A 20,141-nucleotide genomic window follows, 5' to 3' on the forward strand; every position below is an offset into this window, starting at 1 on the left:
CATATAAGTAAGATTTATTTTTCCACATGGAAATTGTTATTATAAAACCATTTCATGGGAATTTTCTAGGAGTGCAAATGATTCTTTTAAAAGTATCCTGTTAAAAAACCCAGCAGCTCAACAACAAATTGATCAATATGGCTGTATCTGGCTCTTCAAGTTGTATTGTACAGTGTTTCCAGGAATGGTGTTCTCTCTTTTCCCGTCTGAGGCAGATAACGACTACATAAATATAAAACTGAAATCTGCAATTTTGCATTTGAGACTATGGATCAGTACATAAAGAGTTAATCTACAGTAGCAAAATTGTCCTTGGAAAGAATGAACTGGTCACAAAATTTCTGCTGGAGTGTTTGTTAAACTGAGAGGAAAAACAAAAGCTCATACATACACAACTTCAGGGTGAAAATGTTGGATACCACCAGGACCTTGCTATTGTTGGTTTCCACACAGTTTTTAGAAAAACACCCACTCAACTTCACTCTCAGCCAGTGCTTTAAATTCTCTTATTGCTGGAGATGATGTTTTTACTTGCTCTTAAATAGTTCACTATCTTCCATCTAAATTGCATCCCTTTTGGTGAAGGTGGCTTTTGTCCTCAGTTAAATTAAAGTAATTAAAACTTGAAAAATGTTACAGTCTGGGAATCTGTTATGAGGTCCTTTTGTGTTAGACTCATATTGTTCTACAAAACCAAAGAGATGGCCCAGGTTTCAGAGTTACACTCTGAGCCCACTGCCAGAGATCCCTCCCTATGGAAACTGCAGAACTGGCAAGGCCATTTTTGGCTTCTAAAAAGTGCATTCCCACCCCATCCACTCATTCCCTAATTTCACCTTCCCATGTGCCACATGCTGTATTTAAGTTTGGTAGCTGCAGATAGGTCTGGATATTCTAAAAGAATGTCCTGATACCTCTCTGTACCATGTGAGTTTATAAAGAAGCTTTTGTATTAATTAAATGGTAGCAGTCTGCTTCACAATAATAGATGGAAGAAAAAAAAAAAAAAAAGAATCTCCTTCTACTTGTAAAAAAATTAACCAAAATTAGAAAAGACAAACCTCCCTACCAGCAAGTATGCAAGCGTTTATGAAATCAACAGCTCATGTGTTACTAGTTCCTAGGTATGAATAGGAGTCCAGTACTGATAAAGACCATGGAAAAAACTGCTTTTAAGGTATCATCAAATTTAGAAAATTAGTAATTTTTTCCTCAGTGCAATTGTTGGAGATAACAGCAAGACACTAGTTAGAATGAGAAAGTTTGTTATCACTTTATTTAAACTTTAAATGAAGAAAAGGCAGTACTATGCTAGTTACAAAACCCTTCCTTCCCTCCCTCCCTGCCAGATTTATGCTCCTCAGTTGTTTGGCTACTTCTGCTTTTCCCTCCTACTGTCAAAGAATGCAACAAAGTTTTGTCTACACAGAAAGCAGTAATGCATGTGAGTAATGTGAGTAATGCAGCCTGTTGACATTAGTAAGTGGGAAATATTGTTGAAATGCTAAACTCAGAAAAAATATGAAATAAAGTGACATGAGTTTAGTCTGCTTTTTAAACTTTTCTATTCTAGGTTTTTTTTTTTTTTTTTAAGGAGAGGTTGATTTCTGGCTGTTGATGAACCTTTCATAACTGAAAAGTACAAGGAACTGGTATGGTAAAGTCTTAAGGTAAGAAACTTTATAATAAAAAGTATGTGACTTCAAAGCAGGAATTCTGAGTACATGTAAGGCAAAACCTATAAAATATAAGCTCTGTGCAAGAAATTTATTCACTGTGCTGAGGGTAGTTTTATGCTGGGTAATCTTTAAGGTGTGTTTTTTGGAGAGGCTGCTTGGAAAGAAGCACTAGCAGTGCTTTTTCCACTCTCAGCCTCACAGGTGGGATGCTTCTGTCCAGAAAACAAACAATGAGGCTTTTAAGACTGTTGGGCTTTTAAAATTTACCAAAGAGTATAATCTGGGGAGTCTGACTCAGTATTATTTGGGAATTCTTTGTATTATTACATTCTTGGAAAATGCTATCTAGTAGAATACAAAGAAAAAAAAACCAGAGGACTTGCTAGCTAGCACAAGCATATTCCTAACTAGGAGTTATTTTTTCTGAATCTGGGCCTAAACCATCTAATTTTCAGTTTTATTCTTTGGACAGTATATAATGAAAACATAGGATTAAAAGTGGCTTTTAAAAATATTGTTATATTAGAGACTAATAGACAACAGTTGAGATAAAGATGCAATTAGTAATAGTACAATAATTCAGCCTTCAGAGCTCCTTGTTACTTTACAAAAAACAATCACCCAGAACTATGGGTTCCTGGGTTTATTGTGAACAGAGCATGCAGGTAAAATTATTTGCTACAATTACTTAGCAGGGTCCTGCATTCTGTTAGAATTCAAGCAAACTGCATCCAGACTGCTTAATTTTGCCTTGTTTTGTATTGATCGAGAGACACAGGAAAAATTTAAATATTGTGTAAATGTTGTGTAAATATTTAAATATTTTAAAAAATCCCACCAAACCTGGAACCAAAGAAGCTATGGGTGTTTTCTGTCCCCTCTCTAACACCACCAGCAGGTCACTGCCTCTGCTCTGAGGCAGGGAGAGGCTGTGGCCATGCCAGGACAGGGTTGAGCCAAGAGGATTGAGCAGCCACAGCTGCAGGGAGGGGAAGGGTGATAGTGGCTGTTGGCCCAAACAAGATATGTGGTGACTTTATGTTTGGTTCTAGGAGTTTTATTTTTTTCTCTCCCTTACTCTGGAAATCCAAGATGCTTTCTCCCATTGAAGAGAAAGGAGAATGGAGATGGACATACTGTCCAAATGGGGAAAAAAATTTCTATGCCCTTTTGAGGTGTTCTTTAAGAAGGAACAGTTCCTCCCTGTTAGCCCACACTCCAAATGTTAGATGTATAAATAAAAACTGGCTGTGTACTCCCTCATCAGTTTTATTTTGAGATTTTTTTTTTTCTTACTTTCAGAACATTGGATTTTTTTAGTTATTGTTCCATAATTGTTACCCATAAAAACTCTGAAGGAAATTCAGTAATTCCAAAACTAGAAAAGTGTTAATATTTATTGTTAGGCAAATGTTATGGCTGCTTAAAAATATTAACATATCTCAGTTCCTAGGTCAACAGTCTGCTGTGTGACTGGATATTTCTTTTATTTCAGACCCCAGAAATAATGGGACCTTTAGGAACCTCAGGCTGAACTTGGTGAGTATCTCAAGATAGTGTAGAAATAAATGGAACAGATTCAGTGGGATGCACAGATATCTTCTCAAAGTCTTTCCTTTTGCTGGACACATGTGCTTGTTAAACTACTGACTTGCCTTAGTTTTAAGGACTTTTGTTTCTCATGTCTCTTCCCACAAGATAGCAAATAACGTTAATCACAAGCAGGTAAGTATTCATGGATGTTATTACTTAACAGGAGGCCTTTGCCTGCATTCCTTTGGGGGTAAGAATTTGTACAATAATGACTGCTTTATTGATTTGAATGTAAAAATAAATAAATAAAGTTATAATTGTTTCTCCACCTTAGTTGGAATTCAGATTTCTTTTTTTTTGTTTAGTATCTGTATGGCAGTATAACTTGTGTATTACCTTCTGTAATTAGTTATTCTACCAATTAATGGGTTTTATTTTGACAATTTATCAAAAGCTTTATGGTAGTATACAAATTGAACTCAATTTAAAGACTGAATGCTCTTTTGTTTTTAGGGTTGGTGGTAGTTGGTTATAACTGTGGTTTTGACAGTTTATTTTTTACAAAGAGCAAAAGGAAGTGTGCAAAACAGAGAAGAAATCAAAAAGACCTTAAATAAACCAGTTCTTTTCAATATAAACCAGCTCAATTCTTAGCCTATGAGATGTCCCTAGCTACCATGTTTCTTTACCCATTTGGTGCTGTGACAATGAAGTGAGAAGTCCCAAAGTACTGGCAGAATCTAAGAGCAGAAGCCTTGTGGAACTTTGAAAGAACTGGGTTTGTCCAGACTGCGATGCAGCAAGAGGTGGCAGATGAGCATTACAGCAACTTTTCATGCACTTGAAAACTTGCAAAAGGGTTGGTGATTTTTGTCACTGCAGAAGGAAGAATTTTTACTGGCTTCAGAGACCAGATGACTTAGTGGCATTTTAGGAAAAGCTTTCTCACAAGATTTGTTAGAGGTTGGAACAGATTGCCAAGAGACTCTAATGGCTGACAAAGGGAAAGTTTTTAAAGTTTCCTTAGTGTGTCTCAAGGGTGTGAACCATGGGATAAAGTGAAAGAAGTGAGCTCTGTCCAATTCCAGTGTTTCTATTTCATAAATGCTGTGGGGTTAAATGATCTTCCCATAAATTAATTCTTGGAACTGATGTTTTGAAGATGTTTGTGTGTATGAACACTGGAAGTTGACAGTCATGTTAGTAAATGGGTTGATGTAAACACAGGCTGCTGTCAAAGAGGGACATGTCTTAGCTGCCCTTTTCAGGCTGGTTTTCAATTCAGTGGGGTGACAAATATGCACAGTTTAGATGAAGGCAAGTCTGTCCCTTTGCAGCAGCAGCTGCTCAGTGTGACCATGGAACAGTAGCTTAAGGCTCTGCAGCCAAGGGATGGTCACTTATTGGCGTGATTGATACTACACATCCCGACCTAGGGCCTTGTTCAGGAAACAACAGCGTAATGCAAGCCAGCTGAATGTCTTCCATAGCAAACTATCACTTTTTATATAGGCCTTAAGTGAAGTGTTAGGTATTTAGTTCTGTACAGTAGGCTTTAGCAAACATGCAAATTAAGCAACTCCAGCTTTGAAATTTCAAAAAAAATGATAGCTGGAGAGAGGTAACCCACTAATAATGAAGTCAGACAGAGTACATGTCCTGCTTCAAGTGGGGCTTTACCTCCAGTTCTGTATCATTTGCAGAATTTACCAGTGATGGTGAGAAAATGAGTATAGAATTCAAAATAATCACAGTAGGACCTTATCAGAGTGTCCTCTGCTCTAGTGGTGAAAAATTCATACTGCCAGCAAGAATCATATTTTGCAGGGGAAGAAAGTCCAAAGGAGGTAGAAGATAGAGGAGAACTCTTCCATTTGTTATTGGGTCTGACAGAGCTGGAGTTCATTTTCCCCCCAGCAGCCTCCAGAGCTGTGCTGTGCACTGGCAGCTGTAGAGCTGCCCATAAGACAGCAGGGTTCTGGCTGCTGCTGAGCAGCGCTGGCACGGTGTCATTGCTGTCACTCCAGCATCTTCCCCTCTCCAGGAGGGTGGGGCTGGGCAAAATCCTGGGATGGAACGTAACCAGGACGGCAGACCCACTGACCAAAGGGATATTCCATACCATGTGATGCCTGCTCAGATACTGAAGCTAGGGAAAAGGAGTAGGGAGGGAGGACATTTGTTATTTACAGTGTTTATCCTGCAGAGCAGGCACTGTGTGCTGAAGCCCTGCCTCCTGGGAAGTGGCAAGACATCACTCACTGATGGGAAGTAGATAATAAAATCTTGGGTTTTTTTCCTTTGCTTGTGTGCACACTAATTTTTTTTCTTTTGCTGTAATAACATGTCTCTTCTTGACCTACAAGGGTTTTTTTTCCATCTTATTTTGCTGGGGAGGGGAGTGATAGAGCAGCTTGATGGGCATGTGGCACCCAGCCAAGGTCAATCCACCACAATTTGCTATAGCATTTTAGTCATTTGCAATGCTACAGGGTAGATGTAAAACCAATTTAGATAAAATAGCACCTTTGACATGAAACTTTAGATTAAGCAGGACACTGAAAAATTAGGTAATCAGAGGCTGGACCACTCAATGCAACATAAACTGCAGCCAGCCTAAACTTAATGGAGTTCCAGGAAAAAGTCTCCAGTTTCTTACTCTTAGGTCACCTCATTCCCACTTCTGATTCTGTACTGCTGATTCAGTTTGAAACCTTTTTCCTGTAAAGACCTCAAAATTCCTGTAATGTCTGTCAGCTGCCAGGTGTCTCCTAAGTCACAGATATTCCTGCAGATATTCCAGCAGAAGCTAAGATACAGTGTGCACTTATTCCTCTGGCACTGTGGCTTTGAGGAATAACGAAACACTACTCTGCATCCCCGTTTTCCAAATCTCACTCTTGGTTGTTAGCAGTTGTGTAAATTCAGTGTCAAAGTCTACATTTATAATTTTGTCAGAGAGCTTAGAATCTCTTCAGGTTTGGCTGTGCTGCTGAAGCTAGCAGGAACTAAACAAGCTGGGGTCTTTGTATGGATTTGTTGGTTTTCTTAGTTTTTATAGAGATGGGGCAACTGAGAGATGTTTAAAAAGATTTTATTCTGTTGTCACTTTTGATTAAGGGTGAGACATAAAAGACATAAACTCAATGCTATTCCATCAGAAACTAATTTATTATCTGGTTACAATACTTTATAAATGTTTTTCAGCCTATTAGCTTTTACCACACACTGCTGCTATTACTTCTAACACTAATCACCTAGATTTTTACCCTACATAGTCTTACTACAATATATCTTTCACAGTTCTAATTCTCTAAAACATCTAGTCTTTTTACAAAACCATATTTTAAAACTTATTAAAACTTAGTAGTTCAGTCTCTCTCTCAACAATGTTATCTCTATTCCATGACCTTCCTAAATCAACACACCTTATTTGTGTTTATATACTAATATACAAAATCATATGAGATTTCTGTCAAGTTTTAAAAATTCTTTATAAATCCATTTCTCACATGGATGGTTGATAGGGGTACTTAGATATGTAAAGATGCAAATAAATGCTTCTAAGGGCTCTTTTAAATCCCAACATTTCAGGGACAGTTGGTGGCCTTTTTGCAGCTTCAGGCCCTTGTTTTTTTTTTGTTCCTCCTAACCTGCCTCTGTTTGGCAGCAAATGCTGGTGTCCAGCATACAGATAATCAGTTTAAGAGAGGCTTGTGTGGCACAGCTAATTCCTGCCTGGCCCCCAGGGGCTCTGGGAGTTCCCAGGATCCCAGCTGTGTGAGGGGCTGATGGCACCAGCGTGCTCAGGGACTCCATCTGTAGTTGCTGCTGCAATGAAATTGTCACCTGCCTTCACCCCTCGAGTCTCACATTCCACTTAAAAACGCTGTAGGAGGCTGGTGGCAGGGAGATCAGACTTCTTGTGTCACAGTCAGTGTTTGGACACAGCTGTGCTTTTAGAAAAACACCCTGAACTGGTCCACGTGTGTGGCTGTGCTGGAGCTGCCTGTGGTTCCTGGCTCTGGTCCTGGCCCAAGCCTTACCCAGGAGAGAGCAGGCTGGGCAGTGCCAGCATTCTGTGGGAACAGTGGTAGTGGTTAAAAATCTCAGCTGACACAGGCCATGGTGTTTGCCATGCTTTATTTGCTGGCACTGTGAGAAATAGCTTTTCCTCGAGCAGATGAACATGCAGAAACATACTCTCCACGTCTCCAATATGCCTTGAGCTGCGGAGCCTGAAGGTGTTACACTTAATGAGGCATTACAGCAAGTAAATGCCAGTGCCAGCAAGAGAAAATATGCCTTTTAAATGTAAAAGATCTGAGTATTTTCCATTTACTGATAGATTGGTATGGGGGAACAACAAAGTTGATTAATCTCTGAATGAAAGCTTGGTGTCAGTTAAATATCTCAGAGTTCAAAACCTGTCAAAGGTTATACTTAAACAGTTTGTCTCGCTGCTTCCACGGAGCTGTAAATCAGTCTGACCACTTACTACTAAGTGACCTTCTAACAGAAATCATCGCGGGCAAGCGTGGAGCGCGACCCGGGACGAGGGCGGCGAGCAAAGGCTCCGGGGCTTCGCGGGGACCCACCCGGGCAGGGACGTAGCGGTGTCTCCCGGGAGCTGTGAGCGGTCTTTACGCACTCCACGTTTCTCACCGGCGAGGGGTCGGGCACGGCGGCAGCCCCCTCTGAGCGGGGGCAGAGGCCGGGGGAAGGCGCCGCCAGCCGCGGCCGGGCCGAGCGCTCTCGGGGCTGTCAGCCCGCGGCGCGGCCCCAGACGATGGCGCTGCAGCCCCGGCGTTGCGGCGCGGCGGCGGCCGGCGGGGGTCGCTGCGGGGCGGGCCGGCGGCGGCGGCGCGGGCTGCGGTGCGCGGGAGGCGGCGGCGGTGCCGCACAGCCGCTGGTGCCGGTCCCGGCGGGGGCATGAGGCGCGCGGGGCGGGCAGGCGGCGGCGCGGCAGAGCGCGGCTCGGCGCGGCCCTGAGCGGAGCCTCCGCGCCGCGCTGCGCTCCCGCTCAGCGACTATGGCCGGGGGAAGGCGAGGGCTGGTGGCGCCTCAGAACACGTTCCTGGAGAACATCGTGCGAAGGTCTAACGGTAAGGGGGCACCGCGGGCGAGCGCTCGCCGGCCGCCGGGAGCCCGCCGCGTCCTCGACGGGGATAGCGCCGGGCGGGGGGCGCCGAGACCCGGCCGCTGCCGGGCGGCTCCGCCGGAGCGGCGCGTCCAGGTGCCGGAGCCGGTGCCGGCTGCGCCGCCCGATCCTGCCGAGAGCCCCCGGGCCGGGCGGCGGGGCTCGGGCTGCAGGTGCGCCCTCACGGCGGGCGCCCAGCGAGCCCCGGCCGGCCGTTATCCGCGCCCCGGGGCCAGCGGGGCCAGCGCCCGGCCCCGGGTGGGGGATCGGAGGTCCGGAGAGCGGCGGGGGCGGCGGCGGCTCCGGACCGGGAGGAGGTGCGGGGATTCAAGATGGTCCCTGAGCTGGGAGAGCCCGGTGCGGGGGCAGCGGCCAGGGCTGCCGGCCCGAGGTGAAAGGAAAGGGTTGTCATAAGTGAGGAGAGAGTTTGCCATTTTAAGGGCTGAGGGCAGATGTTGCTTTTTTGTTCTTTTTTTTCCTCGTGCACTGTAACCAGGTCTGTCTCTTGGAAAACTGTGGAGTGGAAAATGCCTCGAATTTCACAATTGCATGCAAATATGTATTAATGCTATCCAGATTCTTTCACTTAGGGACTTACCAAAAGCTGCTCCCTCTGTAAGCCGGCGACCATGCAAGCGTTCATGGGTTTGTTTAACCTAGGCATGTGCATTTTTTTAAAGCCCCGAGCTCAAGTTGTGCCATTTTTTGATGTTCTGGTGACTTCAATGGGGTTACTTCAGGGATTAAGAACTTGTAGTATGGTTGAGAATATGAACATCAAGCTTCTTTTGAAGACACGACGAGTTAATTAATTAAAAACATAGTCAGTTTGTTCTGATAAAGCAAAGACAATTAACCCTCTTGATAAGCAGCTAAAATCTCAAATGATCCCAAGAATGATTTTCAAATTTTTTTAATTAGGCAGTGTTATTGGAGAACTAGCCTTTGATAAGACCTTATTTTCACATAAAATTCTGAGGCTCTTTTTATAGGTTATTTCTCTCTGCAACTTTCCTGTAGAAGGAAGGGAGTTGGAGGCTGCATTCCTGAAAAAATTACTTTCCAGTCTTACAGTGAATCTTACCCTCTTTTTTTTTTATGTCTTTAAAAATGAATGTTACATGTCATCACATTCAGGCTGCTTCTCTAATCTTCCAACAACAGTTATTGAAGGTTTTTCTCAAAACTGTCTCGACTTTGTAGATTATTTTCTTCATTAAAAACCAATTTCCTCTTTTGGCTTTCAGTGCCAAAGCCTCGCTGCAATAAATCAGTTGAGGCTTGGAGATGGGGGGAATCATGCAGCAGAAGCTGTGCTGTTTTGTCCTCTCTTCCCCCATTATTAAGAAGGTGTCATAACAGAGTGTGGTGCTAGACAGCGCAGGTGGAATGATAGCACTCCATTTCCAAATGCTCAGCCAGTCCTGAGGGCTATAATCAATACAAGTTTTTAGACTAAGCTTGGTGGGAAATGATGCACAGTTCAGACCTATGAGGATAAGCTTAGGGAATTGACTCAGGTTTAGAACCTTATTTCTTCTGTGATGTGCCTTCAAGTTTTTGCTGGACCCAATCCAGCTTTGCTGGAAATGTGGTGCTGTCACATACCCGTGTTGGATGAATCAGTTTTGTCTACCCTTAGTCTGTTTGGAGAGACAAGGATAGACTCCTTTGTCTCGTGCTGAGGCAGGGCTGTGCTGACCAGCACGGAGGCAGTATGGAAACATGCCACATCTCATCTTGTCCTGCCTGCTTGGCCATTGAGGTGATTTGGGATGCCCACAGGATGAGGGCTTAAATGGGCCCATAAAGCTTGAGGTTTGGCTCCTCTTTCTTGGTTTTGTTCAATTGGGCAGTAATGTGACCCACAATGAAGCTGTCTACGCCGTTTGGGATTTGCCAAATAAACCTTGGGCTTCTTGTCAAGCTTATATTTGCTGGCACATGCAAGCAAGTTGAGTAATGCCAACAGATATTGGGTGATACAGATATAGGAATGTTCCTAATTTGCAGAGGATTCCCTTTGAAAGAGAGGAATTTTGTCATTGAACAGAAATAATGGACTAGGTGCTTCGTGTGAAGGAACTTGTATATGATATGGGTATCATCAGTCACGGGTGGACGGAGGAAGGAGTGTTTTGGGGCAGGGGGTGTTAACTCAGTGGAAGGGGCTGTACGGTGCTTACAAAGGAATGGACGTGCAGCTTCTTTGGCAAGCCTTGCTCTAAGGACAGCATTAATTACACCTTTATTTTACCAATAGTTTTGACAAGGAGTTCTTTGGACAGCCTTTCTGTCATGTTAGCTGTGGGACTGGTGAGCTGATGCACATTCTGTGGCTAAAGGTAGCAGCAGTGCATGTAGATGTGCAGGGCAGGGGTTTTGCCACTAGGGTTAAAATTTGGCTCATGTTTATAGCACACCTTCTGCAGCAAGACTCACCTCCAGCTCCTTTGGTCTGAATTGTCTGCTCCAGAGTTATTAGGAATGAGAGCTTCTTCACAGGCTGCAAATCAACTGAGACAGGCTCTCATGCACTGAATGCCAGCCAGAAGAGCAGTGCTGGGGTTAGAGCAGCAAAGCGCTGCCTTCCCACTCACTGGAGTAAAGAGAGCATGGGATGGCTTAGGTAGCACACAGGAAACATCTTCTAGACCTGTGGACCTTGTCTGGTCCTCTGTGATTTCTTCTCACACAAAGACCTTCTGCACGAAGTGTGAGCTTAATGTTTGTCCCTCTTTGAAATGAGGGACACCATAATTCTGATCATCTTGTATTTAATGTTCAAAATATATATTTTTATACTAGCCATGCCGAGCTAGAAAAATAAATGTTGCGCGCAGTGGTTGGCTGACAAAAATTTCTTTGAAGCAGTGAAATATTTAAACACCAGAACACCCAGTGGGACAGAAAATGAGCCCATGCTGTAACACAGTGCAGTATATAAAGAATCACTAGCCCCTGATGGTTACTGCTAATGTGATATTAATGTTTTTCTTGGTAATGTAATACATCCACAGTATACAAGCACTGTAATTTATAACAGTTATAAACCTGGATCATGGCCAGGACACCCAAGTCAACTGGTGCAGCTTATTGTAGAGGTTATTTGTAATATTCCAATGCTTTATCAATATCTGCAGAAAAAAATGGTTTTGGTTTATGTAAATGTCAGCCAAATTCTTCAGTCCTTCCCTGGTCAGGATTCTCATTGAGATGTGTGATAATTGTGCATAGATGAGGATGGCAAAAGTAAGTCCTGTGTTTACATGGCTTTGGAATTTCAGTGGAAATCACAGGTACTTTTCTAATTTATGGACAAAATAAGGAGATTGGAAGAAGAGTAAGTTGGAAGGCATAAGGCTTGTGTGAATTTAATTTTCCTTTCACAAAATCCCCTGGGAACACACTAAGGAGACATCAGTTATGGAAGCAAACTTGCATCTTTTGATGGAGAATGCAGAGAGTTCCCTGAAGAGGGAAAGAAAAAGCACCTTCAGACATAGATCTTGAGTATAACAGACATTTGCATGATTTATGGCATTGCTTTCATTACAGGCTATAAAATTCCCAGTACAATAAACATTTTGCATCCTGGGCATGCTAACCTTGTACCATCATCTGAGACCTAGGAGAGAAATTAACTTTGTTGTAAACACTTCTGAAACTGAAAAGACTGTTTTTGTGTTCAGCCAGAGAAAAATGCAAAGGAAACTTAACAGAGAATGAGGAATGAAAACAGCAGACCTTCAGAAACTGCAGGAGGACAGCTTGTAGGTTCTGTGTTAAGGACATTTTCCCAGAAGAGAATGAAACAATGGGTTTTATTGCTTCCTGATCTTCCTTCTTTCCCGTGTTAACAACTGTGGAGACACATATATTTTCATATACATTTTCATCCATGCTTTTCTCACAGTTGATCAGTACATTGAAATACCAATTCATTACTGACAATCTTTTTTTCTCAGTATCACTGGAATTGAATGTAAATTTTTTTTTTCTACTGGCTTTTACTAGGCCAGAAGTCTAGTTTTGAATGTGCAGCTTTATGCATTTAGGAATGTACAACCTGATTCTGTTAAAATTACTTTTATAGATAGTAAGGGAAAAAATGTACAGCACGGAGATGACAGGTAATGTGCTTTAAAATTAATGTTCTGAAAGCTCAATAACTTCTCCTGTGATAATTCAATGTATCAATCCAGTTTTACATTAAATCCTAGAACAAGATTATAAAACAAATCTTAATGAAACCCACTCGTTGGAGAATTGGTTAATGCATTTTTGTAACTCAGATAAAAGTGAGTGGGGAGTTGGGTCTTGTCTCAAACACTTTTAAGGCTATAATCAGTAAATCAAATGCCTTCTTTAAACTAAGAAAGACTCATAATCAGTGCAATTAAAGTATGCCTTTTCTGGATTAGTGTTCAGATCATATGGGATGGGAAAAACAAACCCCCTGATCCGCTGAATGATGAACTCTCACTGCTAAACAGTGGCTTTGTCCTTTAGTAAGAGTGGTGCAGTGTCTGATGCTTACCTACTGATGAACTTCCTCCTTTGGGAAAATCACCTGATTATGTCATTCTAACATCACATGTGTGTAAATGTTGTGGGATTTGTGTTTTAGTGTTTATTTTTGGGGTTTTTTGGGGGGGCGGGTATGTTGGATTTTTGGTTTCTCAATGTGGATAGTACTTCAAGGATAGGTGAAAAATCATGCTGTCCATAAAATACAATGGACAGCACCTTTGGCACAATTTCAATTTTTTTGCCATTTCAGCTATTCTTACTTTGTTACTTTGCAGTAATGTGCTTTATATTAAAAATATAGATAATTATGGAGTTTTTATGGCTACAAGTGTTAGAATGATGCATAATTTTCAATTTAAGCTTTTCTCATGGTAGATGCCTGCCATGAAGTATTTTCTATAACAATGCAAAGTAAGAATGTTGAGATGGAAAAGGTAGTTTTTTGTCTATTCTGCTGGCTGCAATTATCATTCATTTTCTGTAATGATTTAGAATGACTCACTTGAAGTTGTTGCTTTAGTTGGAGTCTCTTGTTATTTGTGGAAAGACTGAGGATACAAATTTAATAATTCTTTTCAACTTGCACTTGCACTTTGCTCTGGTGTACACATGACAGTGTAAGTCATGTTTGCATAAACATGAAATATCTGTATTTAGGGAATTGTGCTCATGCTGTAGCAACCAAGGAACTTTTAAATCAATTTTGTTTTGGAAATTAAATACATAGTTATATAAAACTTTATAAAACAGCCCAAATGAACCTATCTATAGGGGTTTATGGTTTTTGTATTACAGTGAGCTTAAAAATTTTGACCTCAATATTAAGGATGGATGATTTTGAGGCCACTATATCATTATCCTATAGAATGATCAAGTTGTTCCGTGGGATATTTAAGCACTGAAGCACTTCCAGTGTAGGGATGAATACAAGGGGATACTGAGTGAATGTGAGTATTGGTGTAACACCACTGGCTTCCACAGGAGGATGTGAGTGGAAGAGCAGAATTATTCCTTATTATTTTTATTTTACCACATGAATAGTCTTTCTGTCATTTGAGCAGGTCTGTACTTGCCCTGACTACAGTTACAGCACTTCTGTTAGGATGAAAATGTGGTTGGTCCCAGAAGTGCAAGTCTCAAATCACATATGTGCAAAGAAAGGATCGAATAAATGCTTGAAATTCAGTGTGAATTATTTGAACTGATTTAGGGCCATATTTTGATCTCAGAAATTACATCTGAACAATGTAGCTAATCAGTGTGACTAAGTACTTCTGGTTTACTTTTTTTTTTAAAGCTAAGACTAAACATGAGCAAAGATTCATACATACCTATCTTTTGTTAGCAATTTTGACAGGCCTGCTTATACACAATGTTTAATTTCTATGCTCTGGGAAGAAATTAGACAGAAATGATGCAATCTCATTTCCCCCTAGTATCCAGATGATGCTGTTTGTTATGCAAAGTCACAAGTTTGTAGATACCACGTGTCCCTTGTCCTTAAGCTGTATGATACAATCTTTACTGCTCTGACAGCAGCACATGATTTTTGCCTGCTGCACATTTCTTACGCTGGCTGTGACACAGCATCTCTGCTGCTCTGGGCCCAGCCCAGGCAGCCATAGCTGCATCCTCCACCCCTGTTCCATGGCGAGGGTGAGGGACACATGTGATGTGCAGCTCTGTTAGTTCTGCTCTAGGAGTGGTGTGTGCTTGCTAATGCTAAAGAATTGGGCTTGCTCCCCTGAAGATCCATGGGAAGAGTTTGAGGCAGGATAAAAAAAGACCTGCTGGTCTCAATAACCAGGGCTGTCATCACCCAGCATGAGGGAGGCTGTGGTCTCAAATGAGGAGGGCAATTCCTCCTTCTTCTCCTTCTCCTTCTCCTTCTCCTTCTCCTTCTCCTTCTCCTTCTCCTTCTCCTTCTCCTCCTTCTCCTTCTCCTCCTCCTTCTCCTCCTCCTTCTTCTCCTTCTCTTCTTCTTCTCTCCCTCTTCCCTTCTCTCTCATGGGAGAACAAGCAGGTTTGGTGAGCAGCAGGTCTTCCCACCATATTGAGCCTGGTTCTCCTTTTACTCAGGGGGGAATAAACCTTCTGAGTGCTGTATTTGTATGATGACTGTGGGGAAAGATATTAATATATTTAAATCCCATTTGTGCACTACACAAACCCAAGCACCCTGGGGGATTTGACTGACCCAGACATGGGAAAGTGCAGTGGGCAGCAGCCTCTCCTGTTACCAAGTCTGCACTAGAGCTGCCTGGGCAGAGGTTTCCCCTCAGCTTCCTCTGTGCAATGAGGAAACACCTTCAGTGTGGGAATGTGTCTGGTCTCTGACCTTCTGCCAGTTTCCCAGAAGAGGACCTGTGCATCACTGGTGAGACTGGGGAGGTAGAACTGATGTGCTGGCCTCTGGAAAGAGGTGGGAGGTGGTCTCAGCTTGGCAAGATCTGAGTTACAGGAGAGGCTGGGATGCAGTGGGAGTGAATATGTAGCTGTGCAGGGCAGTGAATGGTGGGGGGAAACATTTCAGTGACTTGCTCCACAACTTATCTACAGGAATTCTGGAAGCTGATGGACGGTTTTGGTTAAGCAAAGTACTAAATATAACAGTAGGATTCAGTAGATAGAGTAGTTTTGGTAAGATGGGTGTCTAGACACCTGTGATTGTTAGTGTTAAAAGGACCGAGGTTGTTTAGAAAGACATTTTCTGATTCTTCTGTGATGGTTTGTTTTCTGAATGGAGGAAAGTACTGGTTTCAGTGACTGAGTGAAATCCATTCTTACATTTTGGAAGGAGCTAAAATGTTTTTCTTGTTGCTTTTAAGTGGCCATGTCTACTTTAAAGTGATAACCCAAACTGAATCTGACATTTGAGTGTGTAGATGCTGACGTGGGTATACTGCAATGAGCAGAACTAACCTGGGGAAAATGCAGGCTAGAAAATAGGAAGTGATGCACTTCACAAAGTAATCCATGCTGCAGAAGGCTGTCCTACTCATGCAAAAGTAATTGTGCTGCCTTTGTGATGTTACAGCTCTTACTGGTGTTTCTGCAGCACATTGTGCTCTGTGCTGCACCTCTGCATATTTCCTCTGCATATTTCCTTGGTCTTGTTCAGACTGTGCCAAATTCAGCAATTCAGCACAAGCCAGAAGCCTAGGTCTTATATGAGCCTGCTCTCTCTAGTTCTAGCTCATAAGAAGGGCCAGTGATGCTTACAGCTTCTTCTTGAGCCAGGCAATGCTGCTAACACAGTTGCCATTGTGATAGAAACTGATTTCCAGGTAGGGGAGTTCACTGAGTCCTTTCAAGTCACCATATAGTTTTGTTACTGCTGCCATTACCTATGTTTTGATAACTGCTGCCATTATGTCCATTGCATCCCTGTCTTTGAAGAGAATTTAGCAATGGGTTTCTTTATGGTGTTCCCTTGGCCATCACCTTTCCTGGCCTTGCTGACCCACTTGTGAGTCCCCAGGAGTCTCTGCTCTGTGATACTCAAGAGTTCACTGGAGCATCCCTCATGCTTGTTGTGTAACAAAGCCACAGCTGTTTCCTGGTCTCTGGGACCCTGTGTCCCTGCAGATGCAATGGCAGTATTTGCCTCAGTGGATGTTATTCAGTATTTTCTTACGTTAGGAAAGATGACCAGGTTATGAGCTGTCCCCAAGCAGCACATTGTCAGGGATGTCACTGCAGTTGAGTGTAAATGATAGCAATGAGGACAGCCCTTCTACTCCTGGGCTGTCTGTCAGGGCAAGCTGTGCACTGCAGTTATAAGCGGGAGTCCTTATTTTATGCTGTGTCTTGCCAGCGTTCACACAGGCAAAACAGTGTTGTCACAGACACTTCTGAAGAAATGAGATGTGTTTGTCAGCTGTGTAAAGCCTGAATCAAAGAAAGGTCAAGATGCATGAAGTTGGAATTAGCTAGAAGGGAGAGACACTTAAGAAACAATGGGATCATCAACATCTCTGACTTGTTCTGTGGTTTGATAGTTGTGCAAAATTTTTCCTTTAAAGCTTTATGGGTACATAATGATCTCTCAGCATGCTTTTCTAACTCACAACTAACTAAACCCAGCCTGGACTCACATGAAACATTGTACCTCTACGTGCTAGAGAGGCTCACCCAGTGCTGACTAGTAGGGGTGCATAAAATACAACAGCCAAGCCATACTGACTTAAAAACTCACATGGTGAGGGTGTTGATATCTATTTGCTGTGGTGCCTTGATGATCAGAACAGTCATTAGAGAGCTGAAATAATGGCTGAGCTTTCCCTGCCCTAAGGTAGCCTTATCTTCTAGGAGAATGTCCAAACTGCTGCTGGGGGAGAGAAATGTGTGCATGTTCTCTGTGCATCCTTTGGAAACTGCCAGTCCAAAAAACCTCAGCTTTGCTGGGCCAAAACATAAGTGGGAACATGATTCTTCAGCTCCTGCAATACTGGCAAAGAATTGAGTATTAACTGTGAGAACTGGATTTATGTTAAAATATTAGGTACTGTAACAAACATGGGAAAGTGGGAAAAAACAGCCTTAAAATATCCCCCTTTTTCATTGTTTTCTCTGGTTTAACTTGGTCAGATTTCTATTTGCTGTGCTAAAGTTTTTCAGTTCTCCTCTCCAACACTGCTCACACAGCTTCCATCTCCCAAGTTCTTGTAAGGTGGGCATCTAGGGACTAGACTGTTGCAGTCTCAACTTTTGGAGCTTAAATCCCTTGTGGATTTAGGGCTTTGTTTTCACTTGTAAATAGGAGATAAGAGCATTGTTGTAACTCACAGAAGCCTTGCAAGGCTAGATAAAAGTAGTATTATCACAGTGATGGTTATCAGAAATGTGTCCTATATAGCCTTCAATGAAAAAAACCCCAAGAGATTATTTATCTGAAAACAATAAGGTTTAAGTGTGAAAGGGAGGCAAATTCTTAACAGGAACTCTTTAGGAAGTGGAGAGAAGGGAAAGTTACCTTTTGAGAAGGGAAGGCAGTCAGAAGGAATTCTTAAGCAATTCATGCATGTAATAACACTATTCAGATCAGGGCAGGACCTCACCTAACATTTGTATTTGCCTCTTTTTTTTGTCATTTTCTGTACTTCCTGATGAAATTTTAAAATATCCTAACACAGTCTAATGTAGTGTTTATAACAGACACTCAAAAGCTCTTGCTTTAGCAGTGAGAAATGACTTGGCTTATTTATAGGAAGGGGTAAAAGAGTTGTATTGTTTTGGGGAGAAAGTGCTTCAAGCTTCTCTCCCTTCAAGCTTCTAAGCAAAACCCATGGTATTTAAAAGAGGCTGTGGGAAAAAAAGCAGCTAAAATATCCTGAAGTTTATATTACTGGTGTATTTCATTCTAAAGAGTGTGTAAAAGTACACTTGATCATGCTTGTGAAATTGGGCAGTGGATTTAGCTAACTACAGGACTGCTTTATTTAAACCCACTTGAAGTTTGGGGTGAAAGAGGGGAATTAAAGGGGGAATTAAAACAAACTAAACTCTGCAATTAATAGGTAAAATGTCATTTGTTTGGAGGAAGCATTAATGAGCTGTATGGGTGTGTGAGCAGCTGGGAGTTGATACTGAAAAGTACGCAGTGTGTTGGACTCCCGTAAGGGCTCTCCTTAAAAATGAGTGCCTCTTGATCTCATGTGAGTGCCCAGCCTTTCTTCCAAAGGCCAGAGGGTCCTTGCAGCTGTGCCAGGAGGCACCATCTCCTGCTGCCTGCCAGTGCCCAGGGAGCATCACTGCTGTCTGCCTTGGCACACGTGTAGGTTTGAGTTGGCAAGCATAAAGTTGTGGCACGCACAGCCCCAGCAAGAACGGAGGCGTGAATCCTGCTTGGTTGTTTTGGGTTTTTTTGTACTGATTGAAACTGCTTCTGGCTTGTATTGCAAACAGGAGTTCCTTCTGCTGGTGTAATTGCTAGCCCTTAGTTTGGAGTGCTGTGCACGAGTGTTTGAGCTTGTGTGGCCAGCAGTGAGGGCGGTGTTGAGAGGAGCCCCTGTGCCTGCATTCAGGGAGAAGTATTGCTCATGGGTTGGTTTGGCCCCCGTCAGAGGCTTCACCTTCAAACTCAGTGTCATGTGGATCAGAGCACGTGGCACAGAGGGAAACAGTTTGGTGGATCTGTCCTCAGTCAAGAGATGAATTTTACCTGCTTAACCATCATGTGTTTTATTTATGGTCTGTCTGAGTAATTACCACTCCTTTAAAAATAAAAAAAAAACCTTAAAATAAAAACCAGGAATAATCCTGTTGACTGCAGTGGGAATGATATCTGGGAAAATTGTGCAGGGGATGAAGCAATTGGGATTGGGTTCTGAAATGAGTATTTCCTCTAATGCAACCATAGCTTTGACTAATGTCTAAATGATGTGTTTTTTCAAACAGATACTAATTTTGTCCTGGGTAATGCCCAGATCGTGGACTGGCCCATTGTCTACAGCAATGATGGATTTTGCAAGTTATCAGGATATCACAGAGCAGAAGTTATGCAAAAAAGCAGCACCTGCAGGTATTTTAGAACAGATTTATTTTCTGTTAAATATCTTGTACTGTTGTGCCTGTTGCTTGAGGAGAAAAGTAATCTGTTTATTCCAGTTTTGTCTTTTGTCTCCTGGGGCTACATCTGTCAAATATGCTTTCCAGGTGAAACAAAATCAAAGAAGAGCCATTTCTAAATGGGTCCTTTTTACACAGTAAACAAATGTCTTTGTGTCTTTGCCTGGTATCTGACTGGAATTTCTCCCTTCATTTGCAGTTTTATGTATGGAGAGCTGACAGACAAAGATACAATCGACAAAGTCCGGCAAACATTTGAGAACTATGAGATGAACTCCTTTGAAATCCTGATGTACAAGAAGAACAGTAAGTAGTCAATTGGTTTGTTCATTAATGTAGGTGTGTAAAGGTGTTCTTAATTGTACTGTACACTGCAATTCACCCTGGAGGACAGTGCTTTATCTGGGGCTAAGTAAGCTCCAGTTCTGCCACTTGATCTGAAAGGGAGAAATGAGAACATTAGAGATGAAAGTCACTCAGGGAGGGAGAGGAAGCTTTCTAATTTGTTCTGACATTTAGAGTAATCTATGTGTGATGCTTTAAGACAACACTGAAGGTTCCATCAACAATGGTAGTACACAAGCTAGGTTTAGGCAAGTTTCCACTGCAGAGAACGTACTTTCTCAGTTTTTGACAACTTGATGTAGCAAAGACAGCATATAGTAATTTTGGAATAAAAAGAACCT

At 42.3% G+C, this 20,141-nt stretch overlaps 1 protein-coding gene across 3 annotated transcripts in view; it reads left to right on the top strand.

Moving 5' to 3' along the window:
• The first annotated feature begins 8,072 nt into the window (after positions 1-8,072).
• The window catches only part of KCNH1 (potassium voltage-gated channel subfamily H member 1), a 183,499-nt gene continuing 171,430 nt past the window's right edge, over positions 8,073-20,141 (top strand). For all 3 annotated transcript variants that reach the window (XM_074537118.1, XM_074537117.1, XM_074537119.1), the window contains exons 1-3: positions 8,073-8,317; positions 19,285-19,408; positions 19,655-19,761. In XM_074537118.1, the coding sequence (XP_074393219.1) occupies positions 8,245-8,317; positions 19,285-19,408; positions 19,655-19,761 (304 nt within the window). In that variant the 5' untranslated portion in view covers positions 8,073-8,244. The remainder of the gene's footprint in view (positions 8,318-19,284; positions 19,409-19,654; positions 19,762-20,141) is intronic.

This window comes from Zonotrichia albicollis, chromosome 3 (genome assembly GCF_047830755.1).
Source record: "Zonotrichia albicollis isolate bZonAlb1 chromosome 3, bZonAlb1.hap1, whole genome shotgun sequence".
NCBI lineage: Eukaryota > Metazoa > Chordata > Aves > Passeriformes > Passerellidae > Zonotrichia > Zonotrichia albicollis.